Genomic DNA, 27,433 nt, shown 5'->3' on the forward strand with positions numbered 1-27,433 from the left:
ACCAATTGGATAAAATCAATACGAAATTTTTTATCCACTAATCCTGTGAAACCTGATGCACTTGATCTTTTTGGTTGCACATGCTGGCGTTATATGCTGAATAAGTTGTACTACTTCCGTTTCAAGACTCCGTTGATCTTTGTCACTGCGATTTTTGCGTTGATGGCACTGGTAGCATGTTTTGAATAAACGACGTTGGATTACAATACCACTGTTGGTTTCAGTTATCATTATTAAAGTATTTCATGTTCAGCTGTTGTCTCATTATCTCGTATTACCAGAGACTAAACCGGATCAGTCGTTTCCCGAGTCAAGAAAAATCTAGTCGGTTACAAAAATGTCAGGATTATTGTAGGGTAAACCTTGGGACCCAGAATGAAAATTGCACCTATCATAGCACAAACAAAGGCGAAGAATATGTCCTGAGCAGAGTGAGGGACGTAAAAAAAGGGTACTAGCTTTTCGACTTATCTGGTATATTCAAGGACATCTAAATCGAAACATCTTGACCTAAAGGCGCTTTTTTACAAGTTAATCCTGTATCCCCAGCACACTGAGTAATCTTAGCTGCGAGGTGTTGGCACACCTGCATGTCGCAATTTATATGCTACAGTTCCTGATCCAGTGCCCAAAACCCGTAACATACGCCAGCCATAGAAAATCTTACGGCTGAAGAGCATATGTATTGACTAAAAAACGTTTTTCTAGGGGGATAAAATTTCTGAGGATGAATTTGTTCCTAGAGGACGCTAAAGCAATTTCTTGATTTCTTAGTGGGAGGATGGTATTTTTCCCCTAGGGGACTATTTCTCCCCCAAAAACAAACCCTTTTACATGTATGATGACCTGTTAAATGTATGCTGAGGGGTGAAATAATAAATAGACACAAATGCATCTGCGTATGGGGAGTGGGATGCGTCTACAGTAGGAGGTATGCGAAAGTGGGGATGCATCTATAATAGTAAGTGTGGATGCATGCATCCTAATGTTTGATACGTTGCACCATATTGCACGACACGACAAATTCCACGTTGGACGACATATGTTTATTCGACACGACATCAAGCATTTTATTACATGATATAGGCATTAATACCAACAAGTAAAAAGGCGCGATTATGTCAAGATGTTCCGATTTAAATTTCTTTGAAGCTGCGAGGCAAGTCGGAAAGCTAGTGCACTTCTTTTAATCCCTATCTCTTCCCAGGACATATCCGCCTTTTCGTGCTATGATAGGAGCATTTTTCTTTCTGGTGTAAGTATGTACAAGAACCAACAGGGGACGGTAAGATCGGATCGCCAAGAATAAAGGTGATGCAGTCTTTTGGCCCCTACTGCTCAACCTACACATCGAGGAAACAATTACAGATAAAAGAAAGGTTCAAGACTGGGATTAAAGTTCAGGATGAAAGGATATCAATGATGAGATTCACTGATAACATTGCTATTCTCAGTGATAGTGCAAAACAATTACAGGAGCTGCTGAATGGAATGAACAGCCTACAGAGTACAGAATATGGATGAGGGATAAACCAGAAAACGAGAAAAGTAATGAGAAGTAGGAGAGACGGGAATAGCGAGAAACTTAACATCAAAATTGGTGGTCATGAAGTAGATAAAGTTAATTAAATTCTGTTATCTTGGCAGAAAAATAGCCCGTAACGGACGAAGCAAGGAAGACATAAAAAGTTTACTAGCACTAGCGAAGAGGACTTTCCTGGCCTAGAGAAGTCTACTGGTATCACACATAGGCCTTAATTTGAGGAAGAAATTTCTGAGAATGTACGTTTGGAGCACAGCGGGGGTGACAGAGGGAATACCGAACAGAAGAGAATCGAAGCGATCGAGATGTGACGCAAGAGAAGAATGTTAAAAATCAGCTGAACTGATAAAATAAGGAACCAGAAGCTAGTTACTTCATGAATGCAGTGTTCTGTTGCCTTGTTGGATGACAATTTTGGACACAGGTGTCCATCCGCAGTTTTTCTCCTGGAATCCTTCAAAATCTCCAATGTTTTAGTTATACAGGAGAAAAGTAAACTGTGGATGTGAATCCGTGTCCGAAACCGTCATCCACCAAGGCAGCAGAGCGTCGCATTCAAGGCCACTGGTGATCGTGGCAATCAGTCGCAATCACAGAATAACAAACGTCATTGCGAGAGATCTCGCTCACGGCCTGTCAGCATACAAAGTCACGTCTGTTGCCGAAAGGATGGCCTAGGGTTAGGCACTGGTGACTAAAGCTTCGACGTACTGCAGCGTCGTTAGATGAGGTTTGCGGACACCGGTTCTACACCCAATTTGTTCCTCAACATACCCTCTACAGGCCCTCAAAGTTTGTCGGTATCGTTTGGTGACATTCTGTATATCTTGAAACGCGTAATTCAAAACTTTGGTGGTGTCTTAAAGTTTTTCAGTCTTTGTTCGATATCTACACTCCTGGAAATTGAAATAAGAACACCGTGAATTCACTGTCCCAGGAAGGGGAAACTTTATTGACACATTCCTGGGGTCAGATACATCACATGATCACACTGACAGAACCACAGGCACATAGACACAGGCAACAGAGCATGCACAATGTCGGCACTAGTACAGTGTATATCCACCTTTCGCAGCAATGCAGGCTGATATTCTCCCATGGAGACGATCGTAGAGATGCTGGATGTAGTCCTGTGGAATGGCTTGCCATGCCATTTCCACCTGGCGCCTCAGTTGGACCAGCGTTCGTGCTGGACGTGCAGACCGCGTGAGACGACGCTTCATCCAGTCCCAAACATGCTCAATGGGGGACAGATCCGGAGATCCTGCTGGACAGGGTAGTTGACGTACACCTTCTAGAGCACGTTGAGTGGCACGGGATACATGCGGACGTGCATTGTCCTGTTGGAACAGCAAGTTCCCTTGCCGGTCTAGGAATGGTAGAACGATGGGTTCGATGACGGTTTGGATGTACCGTGCACTATTCAGTGTCCCCTCGACGATCACCAGTGGTGTACGGCCAGTGTAGGAGATCGCTCCCCACACCATGATGCCGGGTGTTGGCCCTGTGTGCCTCGGTCGTATACAGTCCTGATTGTGGCGCTCACCTGCACGGCGCCAAACACGCATACGACCATCATTGGCACCAAGGCAGAAGCGACTCTCATCGCTGAAGACGACACGTCTCCATTCGTCCCTCCATTCACGCCTGTCGCGACACCACTGGAGGCGGGCTGCACGATGTTGGGGCGTGAGCGGAAGACGGCCTAACGGTGTGCGGGACCGTAACCCAGCTTCATGGAGACGGTTGCGAATGGTCCTCGCCGATACGCCAGGAGCAACAGTGTCCCTAATTTGCTGGGAAGTGGCGGTGCGGTCCCCTACGGCACTGCGTAGGATCCTACGGTCTTGGCGTGCATCCGTGCGTCGCTGCGGTCCGGTCCCAGGTCGACGGGCACGTGCACCTTCCGCCGACCACTGGCGACAACATCGATGTACTGTGGAGACCTCACGCCCCACGTGTTGAGCAATTCGGCGGTACGTCCACCCGGCCTCCCACATGCCCACTATACGCCCTCGCTCAAAGTCCGTCAACTGCACATACGGTTCACGTCCACGCTGTCGCGGCATGCTACCAGTGTTAAAGACTGCGATGGAGCTCCGTATGCCACGGCAAACTGGCTGACACTGACGGCGGCGGCGCACAAATGCTGCGCAGCTAGCGCCATTCGACGGCCAATACCGCGGTTCCTGGTGTGTCCGCTGTGCCGTGCGTGTGATCATTGCTTGTACAGCCCTCTCGCAGTGTCCGGAGCAAGTATGGTGGGTCTGACACACCGGTTCTTATTTCCATTTCCAGGAGTGTATAATAGCAATAGAAAATCGAAGATCGGCTATTTGAAGAAACGGTTGCAACGTACGGGAGGTTTTATTGTAAAATTATCGATACATTGAAAAATATCTACTGGTAGTCTTAGTCGACCTTGACGTTAAGTTGGCTCTGTTTAGACGCGCGGTTATGCCCGCAGTATTGTTTGCATCGAAATTATCATTACACTCTAATTATTAAACAAAAATATGGTGATTGCTAGCTACGAAATCAATAATGCGGTGATTAGCATATAACACCAAATTAAGATTTATTCAGAAATCAGGATGAGCAATATTTCCAACCTAACATGACAATCCAATACAAAATGGCTTCAAATGGCTCTGAGCACTATGGGTCTTAACTGCTGAGGTCATCAGTCCCCTAGAACTTAGAACTACTTAAACCTAACTAATCTAAGGACATCACACACATATCCATGCCCGAGGCAGGATTCGAACCTGCGCGCGGTTCCAGACTGTAGCGCCTAGAACCACTCGGCCCCTCCTCCCGGCCAATCCAATACAATCGCTAACCTAACTAGCCCATCACTGGCACAATGTATCCTCTTTTCCTAACTCCTTAAGGCAATACTGAACCCGCAGGTGACTCTAGTGAAGTTCTGCCTGAACGGACACAGACTCAGAGAGCGCCCGTCAGAGAGCTAGTGGACTCCGAACTCATTTAGAATTACAGTGCCCTACTTTGGCTGATGATTGCTAATATCACCGTAATTCTCCGTGATGATTACGACGGTCGGCCCAGCCAAAGTCGCAATGCCGTCTTACCCGTGAGCGAGCTTGGCTTTAATCTCAAACGTGGACGTGATTTGCGTCCGTAAACTCCTGTACGTAAGTGTTCAGTTGCGGACTCCGTCACGAGTCAATACTCAAGCTACTTGCACATAGGCCAAAAGCAGTTGGTCGACTCAAGTGCGCGGCAGCATTGGTACACTTCAGATTGCACATGAACACCACAAGTTAGTACAAATCTGTTTCTCTTCTGAGAGGTACAGATAATGTTACGTGTGTGGAGTCGTATGCTCTACACTATTCAGACTTGGAGAGTAACCACTGGACTCAATGCCGGTAATTTCTCCAACCTATTTCTCTTCACGCTCTCCAATCTGGGCAGCCAGACACCGCGACTGCTCCGGTCCAGTCCCGACCCCAAAGTCCTATCAGATTTTTGCAAACTAGGCCGCTCTTCTCCGCATGCATCCGTGCGCATTGGTAGCCAATCACGACACAGAATTCTCCCGCGGTTACTGTTGGCGCCAAACTCTTAATATGTATCTCTACGCGCTCTGCGCCAATCCCGTCACAGCCTTCCGCAAATTTTCCACTGTGGCGCAAAATCGTCTTTCTCTCTTTCGCATATAGGTCCTTCTGACTTCTTGTTGTGATGGTCCAGCCTCTCCCAACGTCTTTGGTGGCCTGAAGTGCCAGCCGACGAAGGGTTCCGGCCGTGTTCCAGCCTCTGCGGCCATCTCGTTAGTTTGACATGACACACACAACTACCTTTTCTGCGTCCATTCTTTCCTACCGGTGGGCCAATGATCTCTTTTTTTTAAATGGCTATCTCTGTGTATTCGGTGTATTAGTACTGATGTAGCATCATGTAAGGTGCAAAATCTGCTACCTTACACAGTTATTTGGAGCAGTTTTAGAAATCAGATAGAACTCTAGACGAAAAACACGGTATAACCGAAAGCCGTTTGATTTAGCGAAAACCACCGTCGCTATTCCACGCCAACAATAATCTCAGTGAGTAGGCCCAAGTCAAGGTAGGTGAAACAATCCCAAAATATCAGGGAATCACTTTCGGTCTGAACTACACCTTCCACAAACTGTGGATTGGACGTCTCATTGGTCTATCGGGACACTCGACGTCTTGCATCCGTCGAAAAGAAGAGGCAAAATCACGGCCACGCACAGGCTTCCTGTCACCATTTGTCCACTTTGTGTTGTTAAATGCGACAACGGAATGCGTTAACAGACGGTATTAAAATCACGTGTCGCAGTTTTCTTCAACTGACAGATGTGAAGTACTCATAAATCTGTAAGGTTAACTGTCTATTACATCAACAAAACTGCACAAAAAGCTCTGTGAGAAGTCTAATACGTCGCCCCGTAAAAAACTGATTCGTTAACACATCTGTAACACATTATTTCAAATCACTTCCCCACGTTCATCCGACAGTGTAGTATACATCACAGAACAGTGAAAAATACCTAGTTACTGTACTACTCAGTTAATTGAAGAGCTACGTCCTTTTTAAGTCTGCTAGAAGTTTGACGGAGATACGTATCATACTGCTTCTAAGATGTGGTTTGTTGCATGTGGTGTTCTCGTTGAAACCATCCTGATATTCAGGTGATTTAAGGAAACCACAGAAACATCTAAATCAGGAGAGCCAGACTCAGATTTGAATTCGTGTCCATTGTCTTAACTATTGTACACTGGTGCTCCCTACCTACCGATACCGCCCACACAAAGCGCATGGCGAAATTTTACGGCCAAAACTTCACTGCATTCGCTTTGTAGCTCCAGGTAAGCGAATGGGAAGTTCCTTGAAATAACTGTTGGTCATAACAGTTTTCAGTTTGCTGCGAGACATTTACCCTGACCGCGTAATGGTAGTCGTTAGCAGGCCATTAACATTATCTAACGATGATGTAGAACAGCCTAGAAACTGTAACCCCTGAGAGGCGAGAAAACCTTCTTCTGAGGCTGTGACTCTAAAGACAGAATTCTAAAACACAAACTTACCTTGGGGTGCTAATTTTGGTGCTTGCCATTCTTAGAATGCCGATGCCGCGGTCTGGGTTACGTTACTCCACGAGTTTCCTCTAAGTATAGATTCCAGGTAAAGCCAAGGTCGTCGTCAGTCGCGCGCTGAAGTCGACACCATGTTTCTTCTTTCACGATCTCGTTGTCAGTGAAACGTTAAATGCATAAGCAGAATCGATGCATATTATAAAAGTGGATGTATGCATGTGTGTATGTATGTGTATACGTTCCACATCTCCTCCTGAATCAGCGGGACCGTTTGAACCAAACTTGGTATACACATCGCTGAGTGTAGACAACATTCGTAGTGGGGGTAAGAACCTCCTACGTATTGTAATTCAGGAGATATGACGTCACAAATAATTAGGTGCTTGGAGAACTACTGCATCACGCAAGACTCTTAAATTTATTACTTCTTCGCTGCTAACACTGTTCACAACGCATTTCTCAGACAGTCTCCACATATGCCTCTAAATGCAAAATGGCTCTGAGCACTATGGGACTCAACTGCTGAGGTCATAAGTCCCCTAGAACTTAGAACTACTTAAACCTAACTAACCTAAGGACATCACACACATCCATACCCGAGGCAGGAATCGAACCTGCGACCGTAGTGGTCGCGCAGTTCCGTACTGTAGCGCCTAGAACCGCTTGGCCACTCCGGCCGGCCTCTAAATGCACCTACAGCATTATATCGTGGTAACGCAATAGTTAAGACATATGACGCCATAAACACTGAGATGCGTGAAAAATTGCCGCATTGCTCATGACGTTTAAATTTATTATTTCTTTGGTATCAACTCTGTTCGCAATAAATTTTTCAGACATTATCTACATATGCCACTAAACGTACAGACAAAATTATATCATTGTATGACTTTTAGATCAGGAGATAGAAAATCACAAACACTGAGATGCGTGAAACACTGGCGCATCATGTGTGAAGTTTTGATACATCTATCCTTTTGTACTAAAATGAGCCAACTTAAGGAAATCGCTGACACCTGACAGCACTTTTGACAGATTTCAACTGCGAAGCGCAAACGGCTGAAGGCTATACACTATGTGATCAAAAGTATCCGGACACCCACCAAAACGTACGTTTTTCATATTAGGTGCAATTTGCTGCCACATAATGCCAGGCACTCCATATCAGCGACCTCAGTAGTCATTAGACATTGTGAGAATGCAGAATGGGGCGCTCCGCGGAACTCACGGACTTCGAACGTGGTGAGGTGATTGCGTGTCACTTGTGTCATACGTCTGTACGCCACATTTCCACACTCCTGAACATCCCTAAGTCCACTGTTTCCGATGCGATAGTGAAGTGAAAACGTGAAGGCACACGTACAGCACAAAAGTGTACAGGCTGACCACGTCTGTTGACTGACAGAGACCACCGACAGTTGAAGAGGGTCGTAATGTGTAATAGGCAGACATCTATCCAGACCATCACACAGGAATTCCAAACTGCATCAGGATCCACTGAAAGTACTATGATAGGTGGGAGGTGAGAAATCTTGGATTTCATGGTCGAACGGCTGCTCATATGCCACGCATAACGCCGGTAAGTGCCAAACGACCACTCGCTTGGTGTAAGGGGCGCAAACATTAGGTGACTGAACAGTGGAAAAACTTTCTGTGAAGTGACGAATCACGGTACACAATGTGACGATCCTATGGCAGGGTGTGGGTATGGCGAATGCCCACTGAACGTCATCTGTCAGTGTGTGTAGTGCCAACAGTAAAATTCGGAGGCGGTGATCTTATAGTGTGGTCGTGTTTTCACCGTGGGGTTTGCACCCCTTGTTGTTTTGCGTGGCACTATCGCAGCACAGGCCTACATTGATGTTTTAAGCACCATCTTGCTTCCCACTGTCGAAGAGCAATTCGGGGATGGCGATTGCATCTTTCAACACGGTCGAGCACCTGTTCATAATGCACGGTCTGTGGCGGAGTGGTTACACGACAATAACATTCCTGTAATGGACTGGTTTGCACAGAGTCCTGACCTGAGCCCTATAAAATACCTTTGGGATGTTTTAGAACGCCGACTTCGTGCCAGGCCTCACAGACTGACACCGATACCTCTCCTCAGTGCAGCACTCCGTGAAGAATGTGCTCCCATTCTCCAGAAACCTTCCAGCACCAGACTGAACGTGTGCCTGCGAGAGTGGAAGGAGTCATCAAGGCTAAGAATGGGCCAACACCATACTGAATTCCAGCATTATCCATGGAGGGTACCAGGAACTTGTAAGTCAGTTTTCAGCCAGGTGTCCGGATACTTTTGATCACATAGCGTATTGTGTTTGAATGTCCTAGGGCCGCATCACCAATTAAGTTGCCTGATCTGTTGCAAAAGAAGGCGGACTGCACACCATGTTTACAAGGAATACTGCATCGCAGGCTTCTATGTAACACTGTGTAAGAAAATTGGTCGCGAAAAGTGCCTAACCGACAGCAGTTGAAGACGAATGTGCCGCTTTGTCAATGACAATGGCTTTCAAACCCGACAGGAATTGATACCGTCAGCGAACACATGTCGATCTACACTCCTGGAAATGGAAAAAAGAACACATTGACACCGGTGTGTCAGACCCACCATTCTTGCTCCGGACACTGCGAGAGGGCTGTACAAGCAATGATCACACGCACGGCACAGCGGACACACCAAGAACCGCGGTGTTGGCCGTCGAATGGCGCTAGCTGCGCAGCATTTGTGCACCGCCGCCGTCAGTGTCAGCCAGTTTGCCGTGGCATACGGAGCTCCATCGCAGTCTTTAACACTGGTAGCATGCCGCGACAGCGTGGACGTGAACCGTATGTGCAGTTGACGGACTTTGAGCGAGGGCGTATAGTGGGCATGCGGGAGGCCGGGTGGACGTACCGCCGAATTGCTCAACACGTGGGGCGTGAGGTCTCCACAGTACATCGATGTTGTCGCCAGTGGTCGGCGGAAGGTGCACGTGCCCGTCGACCTGGGACCGGACCGCAGCGACGCACGGATGCACGCCAAGACCGTAGGATCCTACGCAGTGCCGTAGGGGACCGCACCGCCACTTCCCAGCAAATTAGGGACACTGTTGCTCCTGGGGTATCGGCGAGGACCATTCGCAACCGTCTCCATGAAGCTGGGCTACGGTCCCGCACACCGTTAGGCCGTCTTCCGCTCACGCCCCAACATCGTGCAGCCCGCCTCCAGTGGTGTCGCGACAGGCGTGAATGGAGGGACGAATGGAGACGTGTCGTCTTCAGCGATGAGAGTCGCTTCTGCCTTGGTGCCAATGATGGTCGTATGCGTGTTTGGCGCCGTGCAGGTGAGCGCCACAATCAGGACTGCATACGACCGAGGCACACAGGGCCAACACCCGGCATCATGGTGTGGGGAGCGATCTCCTACACTGGCCGTACACCACTGGTGATCGTCGAGGGGACACTGAATAGTGCACGGTACATCCAAACCGTCATCGAACCCATCGTTCTACCATTCCTAGACCGGCAAGGGAACTTGCTGTTCCAACAGGACAATGCACGTCCGCATGTATCCCGTGCCACCCAACGTGCTCTAGAAGGTGTAAGTAAACTGCCCTGGCCAGCAAGATCTCCGGATCTGTCCCCCATTGAGCATGTTTGGGACTGGATGAAGCGTCGTCTCACGCGGTCTGCACGTCCAGCACGAACGCTGGTCCAACTGAGGCGCCAGGTGGAAATGGCATGGCAAGCCGTTCCACAGGACTACATCCAGCATCTCTACGATCGTCTCCATGGGAGAATAGCAGCCTGCATTGCTGCGAAAGGTGGATATACACTGTACTAGTGCCGACATTGTGCATGCTCTGTTGCCTGTGTCTATGTGCCCGTGGTTCTGTCAGTGTGATCATGTGACGTATCTGACCCCAGGAATGTGTCAATAAAGTTTCCCCTTCCTGGGACAATGAATTCACGGTGTTCTTATTTCAATTTCCAGGAGTGTGAATTAGTTTTCGGACACTGCGAAGGGCATTGCACACAATGCACAGTTGGAATCTCGGACCCCGCCAAAGGCAATTACGCCCAGCGGCGTATGAAGCTACACATCTTCAGAGGACCACACAACACAAACACTGGACAGTAGTTGATTGGATGCCTGTAATATGGTCCGACGAGTCGCGATTTTGTGTATGTTCTAATGACACAAGGCGAGGAGTACACTGGTGACACACTGAGGCGTTTAGCGCTCAATGTGTGGAGGGTATAGTTCATGCTGGCGGTGGCTCTGTAATATTTGTTGGTGCTTTTCGTACCAGGACTTGGGCCCAAACATACAGGTTGCCGTGAACATGAACCAGGATATTTATTTCAACATCCCCGGTGAGCAAATGTTGTACTTTCTTTGACGTTTTCAAGACGAATGCGTTGTAAACACTCTCGTCTTCCATTATTACAATAGCCGTGTTGACAGGGCTCCACGATTATGTTTCTGGTTCGACAAACACTAAGGCACATCGCTGCAACTCGATTGCTCCTATAAACTATCCCATCATAAACCCACGCAAGATGTCTGGGACTATTTGGGACATCAGGTGAAACGTAGCAGTCCACGCCCGCGTAATTTAGTCGTCTCATAGGATGTTGTTACCAATCAACGCTTTTACTTCATATGATGCGCTACGGTCGCACGTTCGAATCCTGCCTCGGGCATGGATGTGTGTGATGTCCTTAGGTTGGTTAGGTTTAAGTAGTTCTAAGTTCTAGGGGAGTGAATACCTCAGATGTTAAGTCCCATAGTGCTCAGAGCCATTTTTTCATATGATGTACGCGAAAATGTCTGGATACTATTCTTCGCTGAATTGAGGTAGTTATCGAGGCTAGGGGCCGTGTGTTAAATACGAGGGTTGGAACTTAAATAGTGGCAACTATTTATTCACAACCGGTACAAAAGAGTTACATATTTGCACCTGTTACTATCCTTCAAAGTAATCAACAGCGTTGTGTAGAACTAGGTGCCAGCGATGTGGAAGGCGTAGTATACCGTTAGCAGAGCCTGTTGTGTTGGTGGTGCGACTGGAGCGATCTACCGCCTGTTGAATCTCTGAAACAGTTCTGAAGCGAATGCCACGAAGTGGTTCCTTCATCTTCGGAACCAAATCAAAGTCACAAGCACTTAAGTCCGGGGAGTATGGTGGATGGTTTCCCAGTCCCATCGACCGAACAGAGCAGCCACAGCTTGCGCTGTATGCGCACGCGCATTGTCGTGCATAATTATGGGTGGGTTGCGCAGAATGTGTCGCCGCTTATTTCGCAAAGCTGGTCGCACGTGATGCTCCAAGAAAAAGCTTCACGAAAGAAGCGGCGACGCTTTCTGCGCAACCCACCCATCATTTTGAACGACAATGCGCGGGCGCATACAGCGCAAGCTGTGGCTGCTCTGTTCGGTCGATCTGACTGGTAAGTACTGCATCATCCACCATATTCCCCAGACTTAAATCTTTGTGACTTTGATCTGATTCCGAAGATGAAGGAACCACTTCGTGGCATTCGCTTCAGAACTGTTTCAGAGATTCAACAGGCGGTAGATCGCTCCAGTCGCACCACCAACACAACAGGCTCTGCTAACGGTATACTACGCCTTCCACATCGCTGGCAACGGGATCTACACAACGCTGGTGACTACTTTGAAGGCCAGTAACAGGTGCAAACATGTAATTCTTTTGTATCGGTTGTGAAAAAGTAGTTGCCACTGTTTAAGTTCCAACCCTCGTATTAGCGTGACTACCGGGAATCTTTCCCGAGGGTAAAGGGGATCGGGAAAAGTGTGGTTCTTCTCTAAATGTGGTCGCGTATAGAATACTACTACGATCTACTCTTGATTACTGCTCGAATGTTTCAGATTAAAGGACGACATCGAAGAAATTCACGAGCGCACTGTAGATCTGATACCGGAAAGTTCGATCAACATCGAAGTGTATGCGATTGATCGGCGCCCCACTGAAGACTGTTGTCGAAGGTCCGTGCATACGGTTTACGTTCCCACACATTTGACTTTGAAGCCTTTTTAAGTAATATAAACCAGTACATCGTCCTCAACGGTGAATGTTCATCAGAGACATGGGTATTGTCAGCAATGCCCCAGGGAAGTGTGACAGGACCACTCTTGTTCTCTTGGCCGAGCGGTTCTAGGTGCTTCAGTCTGGAACTGTGCGACTGCTACGGTCGCAGGTTCGAATCCTGCCTCGGGCATGGATGTGTGCGATGTCCTTAGATTAGTTAGGTTTAAGTAGTTCTAAGTTCTAGGGAACTGAAGACCTCAGATGCTAAGTCCCATAGTGCTCAGAGCCTGTGACTATCTGCTGATAACACTTTGATGTACGAGGAGGTGTCGTCCTTGAGCGACTGTAGAAATATACAAGATGACTGTAGACAGACTTTCTAGTTGGTGCGATGAATGGCAGCATGCTCCAAATGTAGAAAGATGTAAGTTAAGGCGGATGATTAGAAAAAAACTATCGTGTAACGTTCGAATACAGCATTAGTAGGGGCCTGCTTGACACAGTCACGTCAATTAAATACCTATTCGTAACGTTGCAAAGCGATATGAAACATAATGAGAACGTAAGGACGGTAGCACGTAAGGTGAATGCTTGACCTCATTTTATTGGGAGAATTTCGGGAATGTGTAGTTTATATGTAAAGGAGACGGCGAACAGGGCGCTAGTGCGACCCATTCTTGAGTGTTTGGGATCTCCACCAGGTCGGATTATTGGAAGACATCGAAACAATTCACAGTCGTGCTGCTAGATTTGTTATCGGTTCGTTTGATCTGCTCACAATTATCACTGAGAAGGAAATAGGAATCCCTGGATGGAAAACGACGCTCTTTTCGCGAATCACTGCTACAGAAATTTAAAGAACAGGAATTTGAGGCAGACTGCAGAACGATTCTTCTATAGCCAACGTATATGTCACGGAAGGACCACGAAGATAAGATGCGAAAATCTAAGGCTCTCACAGAGACTTTTAGATCGTGGCTTTTCCCTCGCTCTGTTTGCTAGTGGAACAGGAAATGAAGTCAGTTATAGGGGTCGTGGTACCCTCTGCCATTCATCATACAGTGGGTTGTGGAGAATGTGTTTACATGTACATGTCCTCAGGGCGTAACTATTATTTTGTCCTGAGTGCTTATTACAGTTTAACGCGAACAAGTTGTTGGAATTAATCTGACCGGATAGCCCTGCCCGTTAAAGCGCCGCTTTCGGGACGGGGAGAAGCGCCGGCACCGGGTCGAATCAGCCTGGCGGATTAACAGCGAGACTCGGTGTGCTGGCCTTACTGCAATTAGTTACAGGGCAGTTTCGCTACATCTCACATCCCACTAGTACCGCTTCATTTACACGATACGCAAACATTTAGAAAACTTTCGGTGACTATCACGTAAATAACACTACACGCTGGGTACACATATTTCGTGTCCGCAACTCGTGGTCGTGCGGTAGCTTTCTCGCTTCCTGCGCCCAGGTTCCCGGTTTCGATTTCCGGCGGGGTCAGGGATTTTCTGTGCCTCGTGATGACTGGGTGTTGTGTGATGTCCTTAGGTTAGTTAGGTTTAAGCAGTTCTAAGTTCTAGGGGACTGATGACCATAGATGTTAAGTCCCATAGTGCTCAGAGCCAGCCACATATTTCGTCCCAGGAGGTAATGGGGTGGCGACAGGGAGGACAAAGGGCCATCCCTCAATTTAATCATGTTAAATCTGTTAAACTATGATACCTTCCCGTCTCCTCTATATCTATTTTGTTACGCAACCTTCCTTTTTACAATAACCTATGAAACCTTCGCTTAGGATTTCTATCTCTTGCTTAATAATAACAGATGAAATCTTCCCTTTGAAATTAATTCTCTTTCTCAATCTTTGCATACAAATTTAAATGCTGATTATTAAAAGTGATTTGCTGATTATTTAGACGAAACATAGAATGTGTCGTCGTCGTGGCCCTCAGTCGTTACCTGCAAAAATGCAAAACTGCTCTTTACCTTTTTTACTCATACTGGATCGCCATCTGACTGCTACATCGAACTGCGACATTAATATACTTACTCTGTCTTACTATACTCTATTATCTGCTGGTGAGCTTTCATAATAAGTGGCTGTATTTATTACCAAAGCTGACGTTATTCTTTAATAGCACAGCTGACGTTATTCTTTAATTAATGTGACTGAAGTTACGTAATTCATAGTTAAACTTTTTCTTGACAACAATAAAATTTTGCAAAGTTTTACGTTGATGGTTTTTGGGATGGATTATAATAAAAAATGCAATATTGCTGGCAAAATTTAATTATATTCTGAATGAAATGATTTTACAAACGTTCAAATGGGACTTACTTTTTACAATAATCTTACAAGTAGCATTGCGCAAACATACCTTCAGTAGTCTTGAGTTCCTCAAAAAAATAATTCAATAATATTAGTTCCTCTTATCATAATAGTTAGCTGATGTCTCTGTACATCCGTTTATAATCTCTTATAAATCATAGCTAGTGGCTGGCAGGCACACCGCTCCTGTCAACCTCTCGCTTCAGACTTGCTACCGACTCGCTTCACTTCTCGCTTACCACTGACTTCCTACGAACGCTAAAGTGTGGTCTCTCCTGCCAACAATGCTTTCTGGTGCAGACAGTGCCCACTATCATTACAAAATGTGTCAATGCGAGGTCTTTCCCGCTCTTTTCTTAAAATGTATCCATACACTGTCTCTCCCGTCCTTTTTAAAATTATATCAATATGCGATCTCTCTTGCCAACAATACTTTGGTGCAGACATTCCCTGCTACCACAATTATTTCCAACATGACAAATGTTAATTATTCCTAATTAATCCTATTAATAAAATATATACGTCTTTCATAAATTGTGGTTTGACAATAGAAATATACACGTCTTATAACTATACAAACTACCGCCGATGCGCGACAAATACTCAAGAAAAGGAAGAAGCTGGTAAAATAGCGATAAAATGAATAATTTTTGAAATATGTGTCCTCAAAAACGTGCTGTCTGTAACCGGTGGTGAAGACTTATTTTCTGTTGCCACAGGTGGACGAGGTGCTGGCCGCCCTGGGGCTGTCCCATTGCAGCAGCACCTTCACCGACAAGCTGTCTGGTGGAGAGCGCAAGAGATTCAGCATCGCCCAGGAGCTCGTCAACAACCCGTCCGTCATTTTCATCGATGAGCCTACCACGTAAGCCCGATTCGTACGTCCCAATGAAATCAAAGCTGTGTTACTACGATGATTTACTGACTGAGCATTGCGTTGCTTGTTTGATAGTTTTGTCACTAATTTCCCTGTATGACTGAGATTTTTGTCGCATTTAGGCTAGACTTAGAAGCACCTTTTGTTGAAGTCAGTTTGTAACAAAAGTGTATACTGAATGGTTACAGCAATAACTAAGACAACGCTGATATTCATATGCGTTTGCGTAAGACAGCTGGACTGTTTCAGTGCTTCACCGACATTTCAAATGTGTACTGTCATTAGCGAACGAAGAAAAAGATAAAAACCTAACCAGTTCTCCGAAGGTCATGTGTTACGGAAGAGGGACAGCTATTTCCTTTAACAAAGTGTGTGTGTGTGTGTGTGTGTGTGTGTGTGTGTGTGTGTGTGTGTGTGCGTTGTTCGACATCGCCATCAACGGTTTTACAACTCATAAATTAAAATGATCAGCCAGGATTGAATACTCTGTTGCAAAATAATTTAGTGATCCAGACTATATAGATAAGGTTAAGGCGTTTGCCAATAAATGGTATTACAGTACGTGTCCGCTATCATAATACCACTAACTAATGTAATGTTCCTAGTTGATCGCTTTTTATTTTCATAGACCACACAGCTTAACGCCTTTCGGCTTGAGTCAACATCAAACTCGGCCGGAGAGAAAAAAAAAAAGAAGAAACTAATGAGAATTACTTTTATACAAAGTATACAACTCAACATTCATTGGGTGAGTCGCTTAGCACGTAACAAGTATTTTATTTGACACATGGTTCAAGATATCGAAGCGAATGCCATGTAATTCTGCCGCGTGTGAAATCCTATCAACTCTCGTATCGCCCTAGACATTAAACCAGATATCTTTTTTAGTCGTACAGAATACTTTTTAACGGCATTCGAAAGTTGTTGAAAAGGCAATTGCAGTGATATAACGTTCGTTGATGTTGAAAGTTTCGCATAGGCATCAGAGAGGTGTGCTAAAAATAAATAGCAAGACTTCCGTATTCTCTCTGCCTCGTGATGACTGGGTGTTGTGTGATGCCCTTAGGTTAGTTAGGTTTAAGTAGTTCTAAGTTCTAGGGGACTGATGACCATAGATGTTAAGTCTTATAGTGCTCAGAGCCATTTTCCGTATCTTCTATTGCGGCGCAAACACCGCCAAGTTACGTCTTTATATGCAGCAAGAAGTTCAAGAAGTGAAATGATCGTGTGGAGTTATTGATCGTGGCAGTCCATCTGGGGTAGTTAGGCCGTCATGTGCAAGGCCTTCAATCTGAGGCGACAAACACGACTGCTTTATACAACTAGCGACGCGCACCGGCTCTGCACGCGTAGCGTTAAGTATCTATGACCGTGCGACTTGCCTGGCGTAGTGGTGAAAAATTATGTACACAGAACTTCAACATGAGGCAGTCCACCATTATTGCACGTAAGCACTTTAGCAACTATGACGGGAAAGGCCACACGCAGAATCGCGGTTTGGGAGCAGAGCGTCTTGGTATTCAGTTCCTATCTGAGCTATTAACACGTGGTAAAAAGTTTTTGGCTTTGTCCGGACCAGATGACAATTGTATAAACATTCTAACATGTGTCTTACTGTAACTGTGTTACAGTATATTAGGTAAACAAGGTTTGAAAGATGAACCGGAGTTGGCTCCCAGGCACATGGTGCGAATGGATTAATTCCTTTTGCAAAAGATTTTGATTCGGCTGAAATTAATGCTCAGCTAATGATATCATTTGTATGTCCATCGTTCGGATTTGGCGTGCAAAAACAGTCATCCTCGTTTGGATTTTAAGTGCAAAAATAGTCACCCTCAAATAACTGCAGACTGGAGGGAGAAATGATTCACATTAGCTCCAACAGTGTATCAGACTTTGGTCTAAGATAAGTATTAGCCGTTTAACAAAATTTTGCTTCGTTTGCATTTTAAATGCAAGAAACACGTTTTTCTGGGGTTGGCACACTCTGAATCAAGTCGTCGAGCAGCTGCTAGGGTATAGCCTCCCATTCTTGCACCAGTGCCTGTCGGAGCTGCTCAGGTGTTGTAAGGGTTTGAAGACGTGCAGCGATACGTCGACCGAGGGGATCCCAGTCGTGCTCGATGGAGTTTAGCATAGGCACATAGGGAACACACACGACACAGATCTGTAAGTCCACGGTATTGGCGATAAGTTGAGAAAACCGTCCCGAAACACATGTGCGCGTGTGCCCCAACAACAATATGGGATATGATCACCATGCACACGTGCACAGGCCGCAAAAAGGGTCAAAGACAAACAGGGGTGTACGTGCATCAATCATAATCCCACCCCACACCAACAAACTACGACCTCCATACAGGTCCCTTTCATGGATATTAAGGGGTTGGTACCTGGTTCCTGGTTCACGCCAAATGAAAACCCGGCGAGATTCACTGTTCAGACTATACCTGGAATCGTCCGTGAACATAACCTGGGACCACTGTTCCAATGACCATGTACTGTGTTCTTGACACCAGGCTTTACCGGCTCTCCTGTGACCAGGGGTCAGTGGAATACACCTTTCAGGTCTCCGGGCGAATGAACCATATCTGTTCAGTCGTCTGTAGACTGTGTGTCTGGAGACAACTGTCCCAGTGGCTGCGATAAGGTCCCGAGCAAGGCTACCTGCAGTACTCCGTGGCCGTCTGCGGGCACTGATGGTGTGATATCGGTCTTCTAGTGGTGTTGTACGCTGTGGACGTCCCGTACTGTAGCGCCTGGACACGTTTCCTGTCTGCTGGAATCGTTGCCATAATCTTGAGATCACTCTTTGTGGCACACGGAGGGCCTGTGTTGCGACCTGCTGTGTTTGACCAGCCTCCAGTCGCCCTGTTACTCTACCCCTCGTAACATCATCGATATGTGTCCTTCGAGCCATTTTCAATACACAGTCACCATTAGCACGTCTGAAAACGTCTGCACACTTACTCGCTGCACCGTACGCTGACATGCATCAACACACTTCTGCGTATGTCAACTGCTGCCAGCGCCACCGTGCGACGACCGCAGGTCAGATGCACCACATAGGTGATTTAAAACCGCAAACCGCCCCCCAAGAGCGTCGTTTCACCATGTATCACCATTATCTTTAATTTATGAGCGTGAGTGTATTTCAAATGTGTTTAAGTGAATGGGCTTTTATGGAAACAAGTAAGCGGTCGAAATGTCTGATAAAGCGATGGTGCGTGGTGTGACCAAGATGTTTGGAAAAAGGAGGTAGACCATTCCGGCCTCTCGTGAGCAAAAAATTCCCAGAAGCCGCTGCGCGCCTTGATGTCACTTTGAGGACGCTCGTGGCTGTGCATTCGGCAGAACACGGAAGTCCAGGTGTGAATCCAAAAGAAAGTAACTCGTTCCATGCCAGTCGTGAGCAAGGGTAACTATAATTATGCTGTGTCAGAATTCATTAATACTGTTCGAAATATGGCAAACGTTATTTAGCATGGTTTTCCCAAAGATGACCAACTGCAACGTGAACGGATAGTTCGATGCAAACACGCGGACAAAGTGAATACGATAACTGCACCTTAGTTAATTTTCGGGCTGAGGATTAGGAACGAGATTTGAGAAACGAACTTTTGGAGTTACCTTCAAGAAAGATGCTACTACTACCTGCAGCAATCCCCAGCGCAAACATTCCGAACTGGCATGAGGAAGAAAGTACAGAAAACAACGATGCAGCTGGAAGGATAAGAAGTCAGTGCATAAATAACACTGATAATAATTGCACTCAAAAATTACTTTAAAATAAATTAATTCACATAAATTCAATGCTTTTTTTGAGGAGGTACTTGATTACTCTAAAAGCCAGTCAATGACTCGCTATAATGTGTAGGAAATAAGTAAATTACGTTGCTCAGGTTTGTTATTTTTTGCTTCTAGATACTAGATACTTATAGATACTTCATTTCTCATGGAAGTAACCTATAGTTTTTTGTATTCTCAAGATGTGTTACCTATTTCATTGTGAAAATGTAGTACTCGTATAACTTACGATGGAACTATTGTGCTTGCACATTTCTCGTGCTGCTCTAAGCCGTTAAAAACAACAGTGTCAATCAAAGTGGCTCCGCAGCTCAGTTTGTGTGTGTGTGTGTGTGTGTGTGTGTGTGTGTGTGTGTGTGTGAAATCTTATGGGGCTTAATTACTAAGGTCATCAGTCCCTAAGCTTACACACTACTTAACCTAAATTATCCTAAGGACAAACATACACTCCCATGCCCGAGGAAGGACTCGAACCTCCGCTGGGACAAGCCGCACATTCTATGACTGCAGCGCCTCAGACCGCTCGGCTAATCCCGCGCGGCTCCGCAGCTCAATTGGCAGGATCTCTGTATGACTTGCTGGAGGTCGTCAGTTAAAAGCCTCTCTATTGAGAAAAATTGTATAATTAAATTTTTTCGAAATAAACTATTGCAGTGATTTATCTCGCTGACATTTTATCGTTTTTGTCCATTATTTATTTGATTAATAATGAAAAATTAATGTAGTTGTATCGTACTTAGTAAATAACTCCAGGAGTAAAATTAGGAAATTGGTGGTAAGTTCCTATAGGACCAAATTGCTGAGGTCATTGGTCCCTAGGCTTACACAATTCCTAATCTAGCTTAAACTAACTTACGCTAAGGACAACCACACACATCCATACCGAGGGAGGACTCGAACCTCCGACGGGAGGAGCCACCCGAACCGTGGCAAAGCGCCTCTGACCACGCGGCTCCAGGAGTAATAAAAGCAAATTCATTCTTCAGAGATTTGTAAGTCGCGCACAACGCTGCGAAGCAAGAAGTTTGCAAAAGCGAGCTTTGGAGACTTTAGAAAAGGTGTTTAAAAGAAAAGAAATAGGTGACCATACCACAGCTAGTGATCCCGTTCATGAGCTTAGTGAAATAGTGAGCAAGGTTAGAAATTATGGAACTGAGAGCAGAGATTTGTCATTTAATAAAACTAAATGCATAGAAAGAAGCAATACTGTAGAAATGCGATGTAGCCTTGTGAAGTAAAACAATTGCTCTTCGCCGTGTTCTTTCATCAAAGCGGACAAACAGGACATCTGCCACGAAAACAAAAAACAAATTACACAGAATTGTAAGGAATGTATTGATAAAATGTTTTACACCGACGGGAAGACCATGCCCGTTGAACGAAAGCAAAAGGGTGAAGTGGAATTTTGAGGACATGCCCTTGCATTGATTTTTAGGTCTCTGTCGACAAAAGAATATTCTTATTCCTGAAAGCGGAAAAGGCCTTTGCTGTGCATGGCAGCACTTGAGAAATGGACGAAGGAATTCAAATGCATGCAGGGTACTCTCGAAGATATCTTATGTTTACAGAAGGCTATGTCTGGCAGACTAGCAGTTTTGGCATTTGCTCAAATAAATGTTGATGTTTGTACGAGTCGGAAGACGTAGTAGTCGGTTCATATTCCAATGTTGAGGTTTGCAGGTTTGCACGATCCTTATGTTATGTAAACAGTAGAAACAACCAGCTTATTATGACTTCGTCATAATTATGACTAATATTTTGCTTCAGAGTATCATTAAGGCAGCTGAGGAATCGAGAAAAAGCGTTGTAGCTGTGATATGTGAAACAAGTGGAAAAAAATATGAAAATTCGGAAGGAACAGTGTGGCGATGCAGATAAAACATACAGTATTTCGTAAACCCAGCAGACGATACCAAGAATGCATAGGCTTTCTTCGATCCACATCTGTTAAAGTTATTGGGAAACCATTCCATTACGCCATCTAATGGTCCAAAATAACTAAGGCATCTGCAGAACAACTTTTTAAACATAAAAAAATATCTAATTTAACACGCCGCATTACCGAAGCGCACTTAAATGTTGTTAGACGAGCGCACTGCCTATTTTCATGACGAACAGTTTAGGTCTTGAAAGGTGTTCTTCATCAAGACATTGAAAGTAATATTTGTTCTGTAAATAAAACCGCCTTTTCTTGCTGCACTGTATTTTGTTTCTCCCACACGCGTTCCGCCTTTTTCACATTAAGACGTCGTCAGTGGGATAGTTCTTCACGTTTTTGGTCGGCATCTGCGTGCCCTTTCATCTGGTCTGCTGGAGGTCGCACTACAGTTCTATTTCCGAACTTTTTTATTTCCACTTTTCATCTTGTTTTCCTTTATTGTTGTGATGTACTATAAGTCTTCTGTCACTAGCTATAGGTATCCGATGGAAAACTGTGATTTCAAGACGGAACAACCACCTATTGATAACATATGTTGTTGCCTGTGATGTCAGGGGGATATATCACATCAATTAAAAGAGTTATGTGAACTGGTTAAAACCAGGTTTTTACAAATTGAACATGATATTTCCTTTAGTACTCTGATTACGACATATTCTTTAACATAGATTAGTAGTACTGAGCTGTGTTTTGTTGTCGTCGTCTTCAGTCCGAAGTACCGAAGAATGGTTTGAAGCAGTTCATCGTGCTGCTCTCTCCTGTTTGAGCGACTATATAATTCCGAATAACGATTGTAACCTACATCCTTCTGAGCCTGCATACTATATACATTTCTTGGTCTCCCTCTACGATTTATACCCCCAATAATAAACTGGTGATCCCTTGATGTCTCAGAATGTGTCCTATCAGCAGATTCCTTTCTTTGGTCAAGTTGTGCCACAAATTTCTTGTCCCTCACTTTTTCAGAGTATTTTCGTTAGTTACGTGATTTACCCATCTAATCTTCAGCATTCTTCTGTAGCACCACATTTCAAAAGCTCCTATTAACTTCTTGTCTTAACTGTTTATTGTCCATGTTTCACATCCATATATGGGTACAACCCATACACACAATTTCAGTTGTATTGCTTCCCAAATAGCAAAAATCATCTAATACTTTAAGTGTCTCAGTTCCTAATGTGATTCCCTCAGCATCGCCTGATTTAATTCGACTACATTCCATTATCCTCGTTTTGTTTTTTTGGTGTTCATCTTATAGCCTCCTTTCAAGACTTTATCCATTCCGTTCAATCCTTTTTCACGGTCCATTGCTGTCTAACAGAATTACAATATCATCGGAAAACCTCAAGGTGTTTATTTTTTCTCCCTTGATTTTAATTCCTACTCCAAATTTTTCTTGGGTTTCCTTTACTGCTTCTTCAACGTAAAGATTGAATAACACCGGGGATAGGCTACAACCCTGTCTCACTCCCTTCTCAACCATTGCTTCCCTTTCAGCCCTTCGACTCTTGCAACTGACTTCTGGTTTCTGTACAACTTATAGATAGCATTTCGCTCCTTGTATTTTACCCCTTCCATTATCAGAATTTGAAACAAAGTATTCCAGTCAACATTGTCAAAAGCTCTCTCTGAGTCTACAAATGCTATGAACGTAGTTTTGTCTTTTCTTACCCTAGCTTCTAAGATTAGTCGTAAGGTCAGTATCGACTCGCGTTTTTCTACATTTCTACAGAATCCAAACTGATCTTCCCCGATGTCAGCTTATACCAGTTTTTCCATTCCTCTGTAAAGAATTCTTGTTAGTATTTTGCAATAGTGACTTTAACTGTCAGCACCTGCTTTCTTTGGAATTGGATTTATTATATTCTTCTTGAAGTCTGAGGATATTTCGCCAGTCTCGTACATCTTGCCCATCAGATGTAAGAGTTTGGTTCATGGCTGGCTCTCCCAAGGCTATCAGTAGTACTAACGCAGTGTCGTGTACTCCAGGAGGCTTGTTACTACTTACGTCCTTCAGTGCTCTGTCAAATTCTTCACGCGCAGTATCATATCTCCCATCTCATCTCCATCTACGTCCTCTTCCATTTCCATAATATTGCCCTTAAGCACATCCCATTGTATAGACCCTCTACATACTCCTTCCACCTTTCGGCATTCCCTTCTTTGCTTAGGACTGGTTAATCATCAGAGCTCTTGATATTCATACAAGTGGGTCTCTTTTCTCCAAAGGTCTCTTTAATTTTTCTGTTGGTGGCATGTATCTTATCCCTAGTGACATAAGCTTCTACACCGTTATATCTAGCTTTCCCGCTTAGCCGTTTCAGCCGTTTTGCAATTCCTGTCGATCTCATTATTGAGACGTTTGAGTTCCTTTTCGCCTGTTTCATTTACTGGATTTTTATAATTTCTCCTTTCATCAATTAGATTCAACATTTCTTGTGTTATCCAAGGATTTCTACTAGCCCTCGTTTTTTTAACTACTTGATGCTCTACTGCCTTCACTATTTCATCTCTCAAAGCTACCCTTTCTTCTTCTACTGTACCCTTTCCCCTGTTCCTGTCAATCGTTCCCTAAAGCCCCCTCTGTAACTCTCTACAACCTCTAGTTCTTTCAATTTATCCAGGTCCCATCTCCTTAAATTCCCATCTTTTTGCAAATTCTTCAGTTTTAATCTACAGTTCATAATTGTGGTAACAGTCCACATCTGCCCCTGGTAATGTCTTACAATTTAAAATCTGGTTCCTAAATCTCTGTCTTACCATTATGTAATCAGTCTGAACCTTTCCGGTGTCTGCAGGTCTCTCCCACGTACACAGCCTTCTTTCATGATTCTTAAACCAAGTGTTAACGGTGATTAAGTTATGCTCTGTGCCAAATTCTACCAGGCGGCTTACTCTTTCATTCCTTACCCCCACCCGTCCATATTCATCTACTACTTTTCCTTCCCTTCCTTTCCCTACTATCGAATTCCAGTCCCCCATGACTTTTAACTTTTCGTGTCTCGTAACTATCTGAATAATTTCTTTTCTGTTACCAAAGAGTTCTTCAATTTCTTCATCATCTGCGGAGCTAGTTGGCAAATAAACGTGTGCTACTGTGGTGGGTGTTTCATTATATTATTATTGGTTAGGTAATTAAAAATATTCTTTATTTTATTTTTATAAATAAATATTCTTTGTGTGTGCTTTAATTTTAAGTAGTGGTTTAGTTATTGATTTTGATTGGTTTAGCTTAGTTCCTTATTCCCTTTTATCTTTACTCTCCTGAAAACCAGGAAAATATAAATATTTCGTTTTAAATACCACATGAAAGCCAGAGATGTATTCCACAGTGCGATCCCGCTGAATTTCCTCGTCGTTGTCTGCTACACCTGAAATCTCTAAAACCTTTCCTCGTTACGAAAATCGTTCGGCACATCTGTATGCTATGTTGTTTGATGAATCTGGATGATAGGTCCAACAATTTAGTAAGTTAAAGTTTAAAGTTTATTAATTCGGAGATAATCTCTCGACGAATTATGATCGTGAAAAATGCAGGTTTGCACTATCGCCTCCGAGTGATATACATCTCCTAATATCTGTACAATGATAATTAACTAATTTCGGTACGGAGATATACACACTTTGAATACTTTATGTTGATTATTGGATTTTATTTTGTACAAAAAAAGCTAATTGAACATTTACCATGTACCGTAATGGCGTCTCACAACAATACATTGCCTCTTTTCCTCTCACACGACCGATCTCTCCACTTCCTTCACAAACTGTCAATAAACAAGATCTTTGGTTCGGTATGACACAGAGATGCGTACGTAGCACGGAAAGCCAGATTCTCGCGGTCGGTATATGCCGTTCACCACAATATCAATTCGTCGCATGTATGATGAAATAAAAGAAATTATTCAGATAGTGAAGGGAGACGAAAATTTAATAGTCATGGGTGACTGGAATTCGAGTGTAGGAAAAGGGAGAGAAGGAAACATAGTGGGTGAATATGGATTGGGGGAGAGAAATGAAAGAGGAAGCCGCCTGGTAGAATTTTGCACTGAGCACAACATAATCATAGCTAACACTTGGTTTAAGAATCATGAAAGAAGGTTGTATACATGGAAGAACCCTGGAGATACTAAAAGGTATCAGATAGATTATATAATGGTAAGACAGAGATTTAGGAACCAGGTTTTAAATTGTAAGACGTTTCCAGGGGCAGATGTGGACTCTGACCACAATCTATTGGTTATGACCTGTAGCTTAAAACTGAAAAAAGGTGGGAATTTAAGGAGATGGGACCTGGATAAACTGAAAGAACCAGAGGTTGTAGAGAGTTTCAGGGAGAGCATAAGGGAACAATTGACAGGAATGGGGGAAGGAAATACAGTAGAAGAAGAATGGGTTGCTTTGAGGGATGAAGTAGTGAAGGCAGCAGAGGATCAAGTAGGTAAAAAGACGAGGGCTAGTAGAAATCCTTGGGCAACAGAAGAAATATTGAATTTAATTGATGAAAGGAGAAAATGTAAAAATGCAGTAAATGAAGCAGGCAAAAAGGAATACAAACGTTTCAAAAATGAGACCGACAGGAAGTGCAAAATGGCTAAGCAGGTATGGCTAGAGGACAAATGTAAGGATGTAGAGGCTTATCTCACTAGTTGTAAGATAGATACTGCCTACAGGAAAATTAAAGTGACCTTTGGAGAAAAGAGAACGACTTGTATGAATATCAAGAACTCAGATGGAAACCCAGTTCTAAGCAAAGAAGGGAAAGCAGAAAGGTGCAAGGAGTATATAGAGGGCCTATATAAGGGCGATGTACTTGAGGACAATCTTATGGAAATGGAAGAGGATGTAGATGAAGATGGAATGGGAGCTACGATACTGCGTGAAGAGTTTGACAGAGCACTGAAAGACCTGAGTCGAAACAAGGCCCCCGGAGTAGACAACATTCCATTGGAACTACTGACGGCCTTGGGAGAGCCAGTCCTGACAAAACTCTACCATCTGGTGAGCAAGACGTATGAAACAGGCGAAATACCCTCAGACTTCAAGAAGAATATAATAATTCCAATCCCAAAGAAAGCAGGTGTTGACAGTTGTGAAAATTACCGAACTTTCAGTTTAATAAGTCACAGCTGCAAAATACTAACATGAATTCTTTACAGACGAATGGAAAAACTAGTAGAAGCCAACCTCGGGGAAGATCAGTTTGGATTCCGTAGAAACACTGGAACACGTGAGGCAATACTGACCTTACGACTTATCTTAGAAGAAAGATTAAGGAAAGGCAAACCTACGTTTCTAGCATTTGTAGACTTAGAGAAAGCTTTTGACAATGTTGACTGGAATACTCTCTTTGAAATTCTAAAGGTGGCAGGGGTAAAATACAGGGAGCGAAAGGCTATTTACAATCTGTACAGAAACCAGATGGCGGTTATAAGAGTCGAGGGACATGAAAGGGAAGCAGTGGTTGGGAAGGGAGTAAGACAGGGTTGTAGCCTCTCCCCGATGTGTTCAATCTGTATATTGAGCAAGCAGTAAAGGAAACAAAAGAAAAATTCGGAGTAGGTATTAAAATCCATGGAGAAGAGATAAAAACTTTGAGTTTCACCGATGACACTGTAATTCTGTCAGAGACAGCAAAGGACTTGGAAGAGCAGTTGAATGGAATGGACAGTGTCTTGAAAGGAGGATATAAGATGAACATCAATAAAAGCAAAACGAGGATAATGGAATGTAGTCGAATTAAGTCGGGTGATGCTGAGGGAATTAGATTAGGAAATGAGACACTTACAGTAGTAAAGGAGTTTTGCTATTTGGG

General features: G+C 44.2%; 1 protein-coding gene across 1 annotated transcript in view; it reads left to right on the forward strand.

Annotated features, from left to right (window-relative positions):
- LOC126416440 (ATP-binding cassette subfamily G member 4-like) overlaps positions 1 to 27,433 on the forward strand; it is a 304,210-nt gene that overhangs the window by 208,499 nt on the left and 68,278 nt on the right. Inside the window, exon 4 of the mRNA XM_050084163.1 lies at positions 15,715 to 15,860. Coding sequence (XP_049940120.1) covers positions 15,715 to 15,860 — 146 coding nt within the window. The remainder of the gene's footprint in view (positions 1 to 15,714; positions 15,861 to 27,433) is intronic.

The sequence above is a fragment of the Schistocerca serialis genome, chromosome 8, assembly GCF_023864345.2.
Source record: "Schistocerca serialis cubense isolate TAMUIC-IGC-003099 chromosome 8, iqSchSeri2.2, whole genome shotgun sequence".
Lineage (NCBI taxonomy): Eukaryota > Metazoa > Arthropoda > Insecta > Orthoptera > Acrididae > Schistocerca > Schistocerca serialis.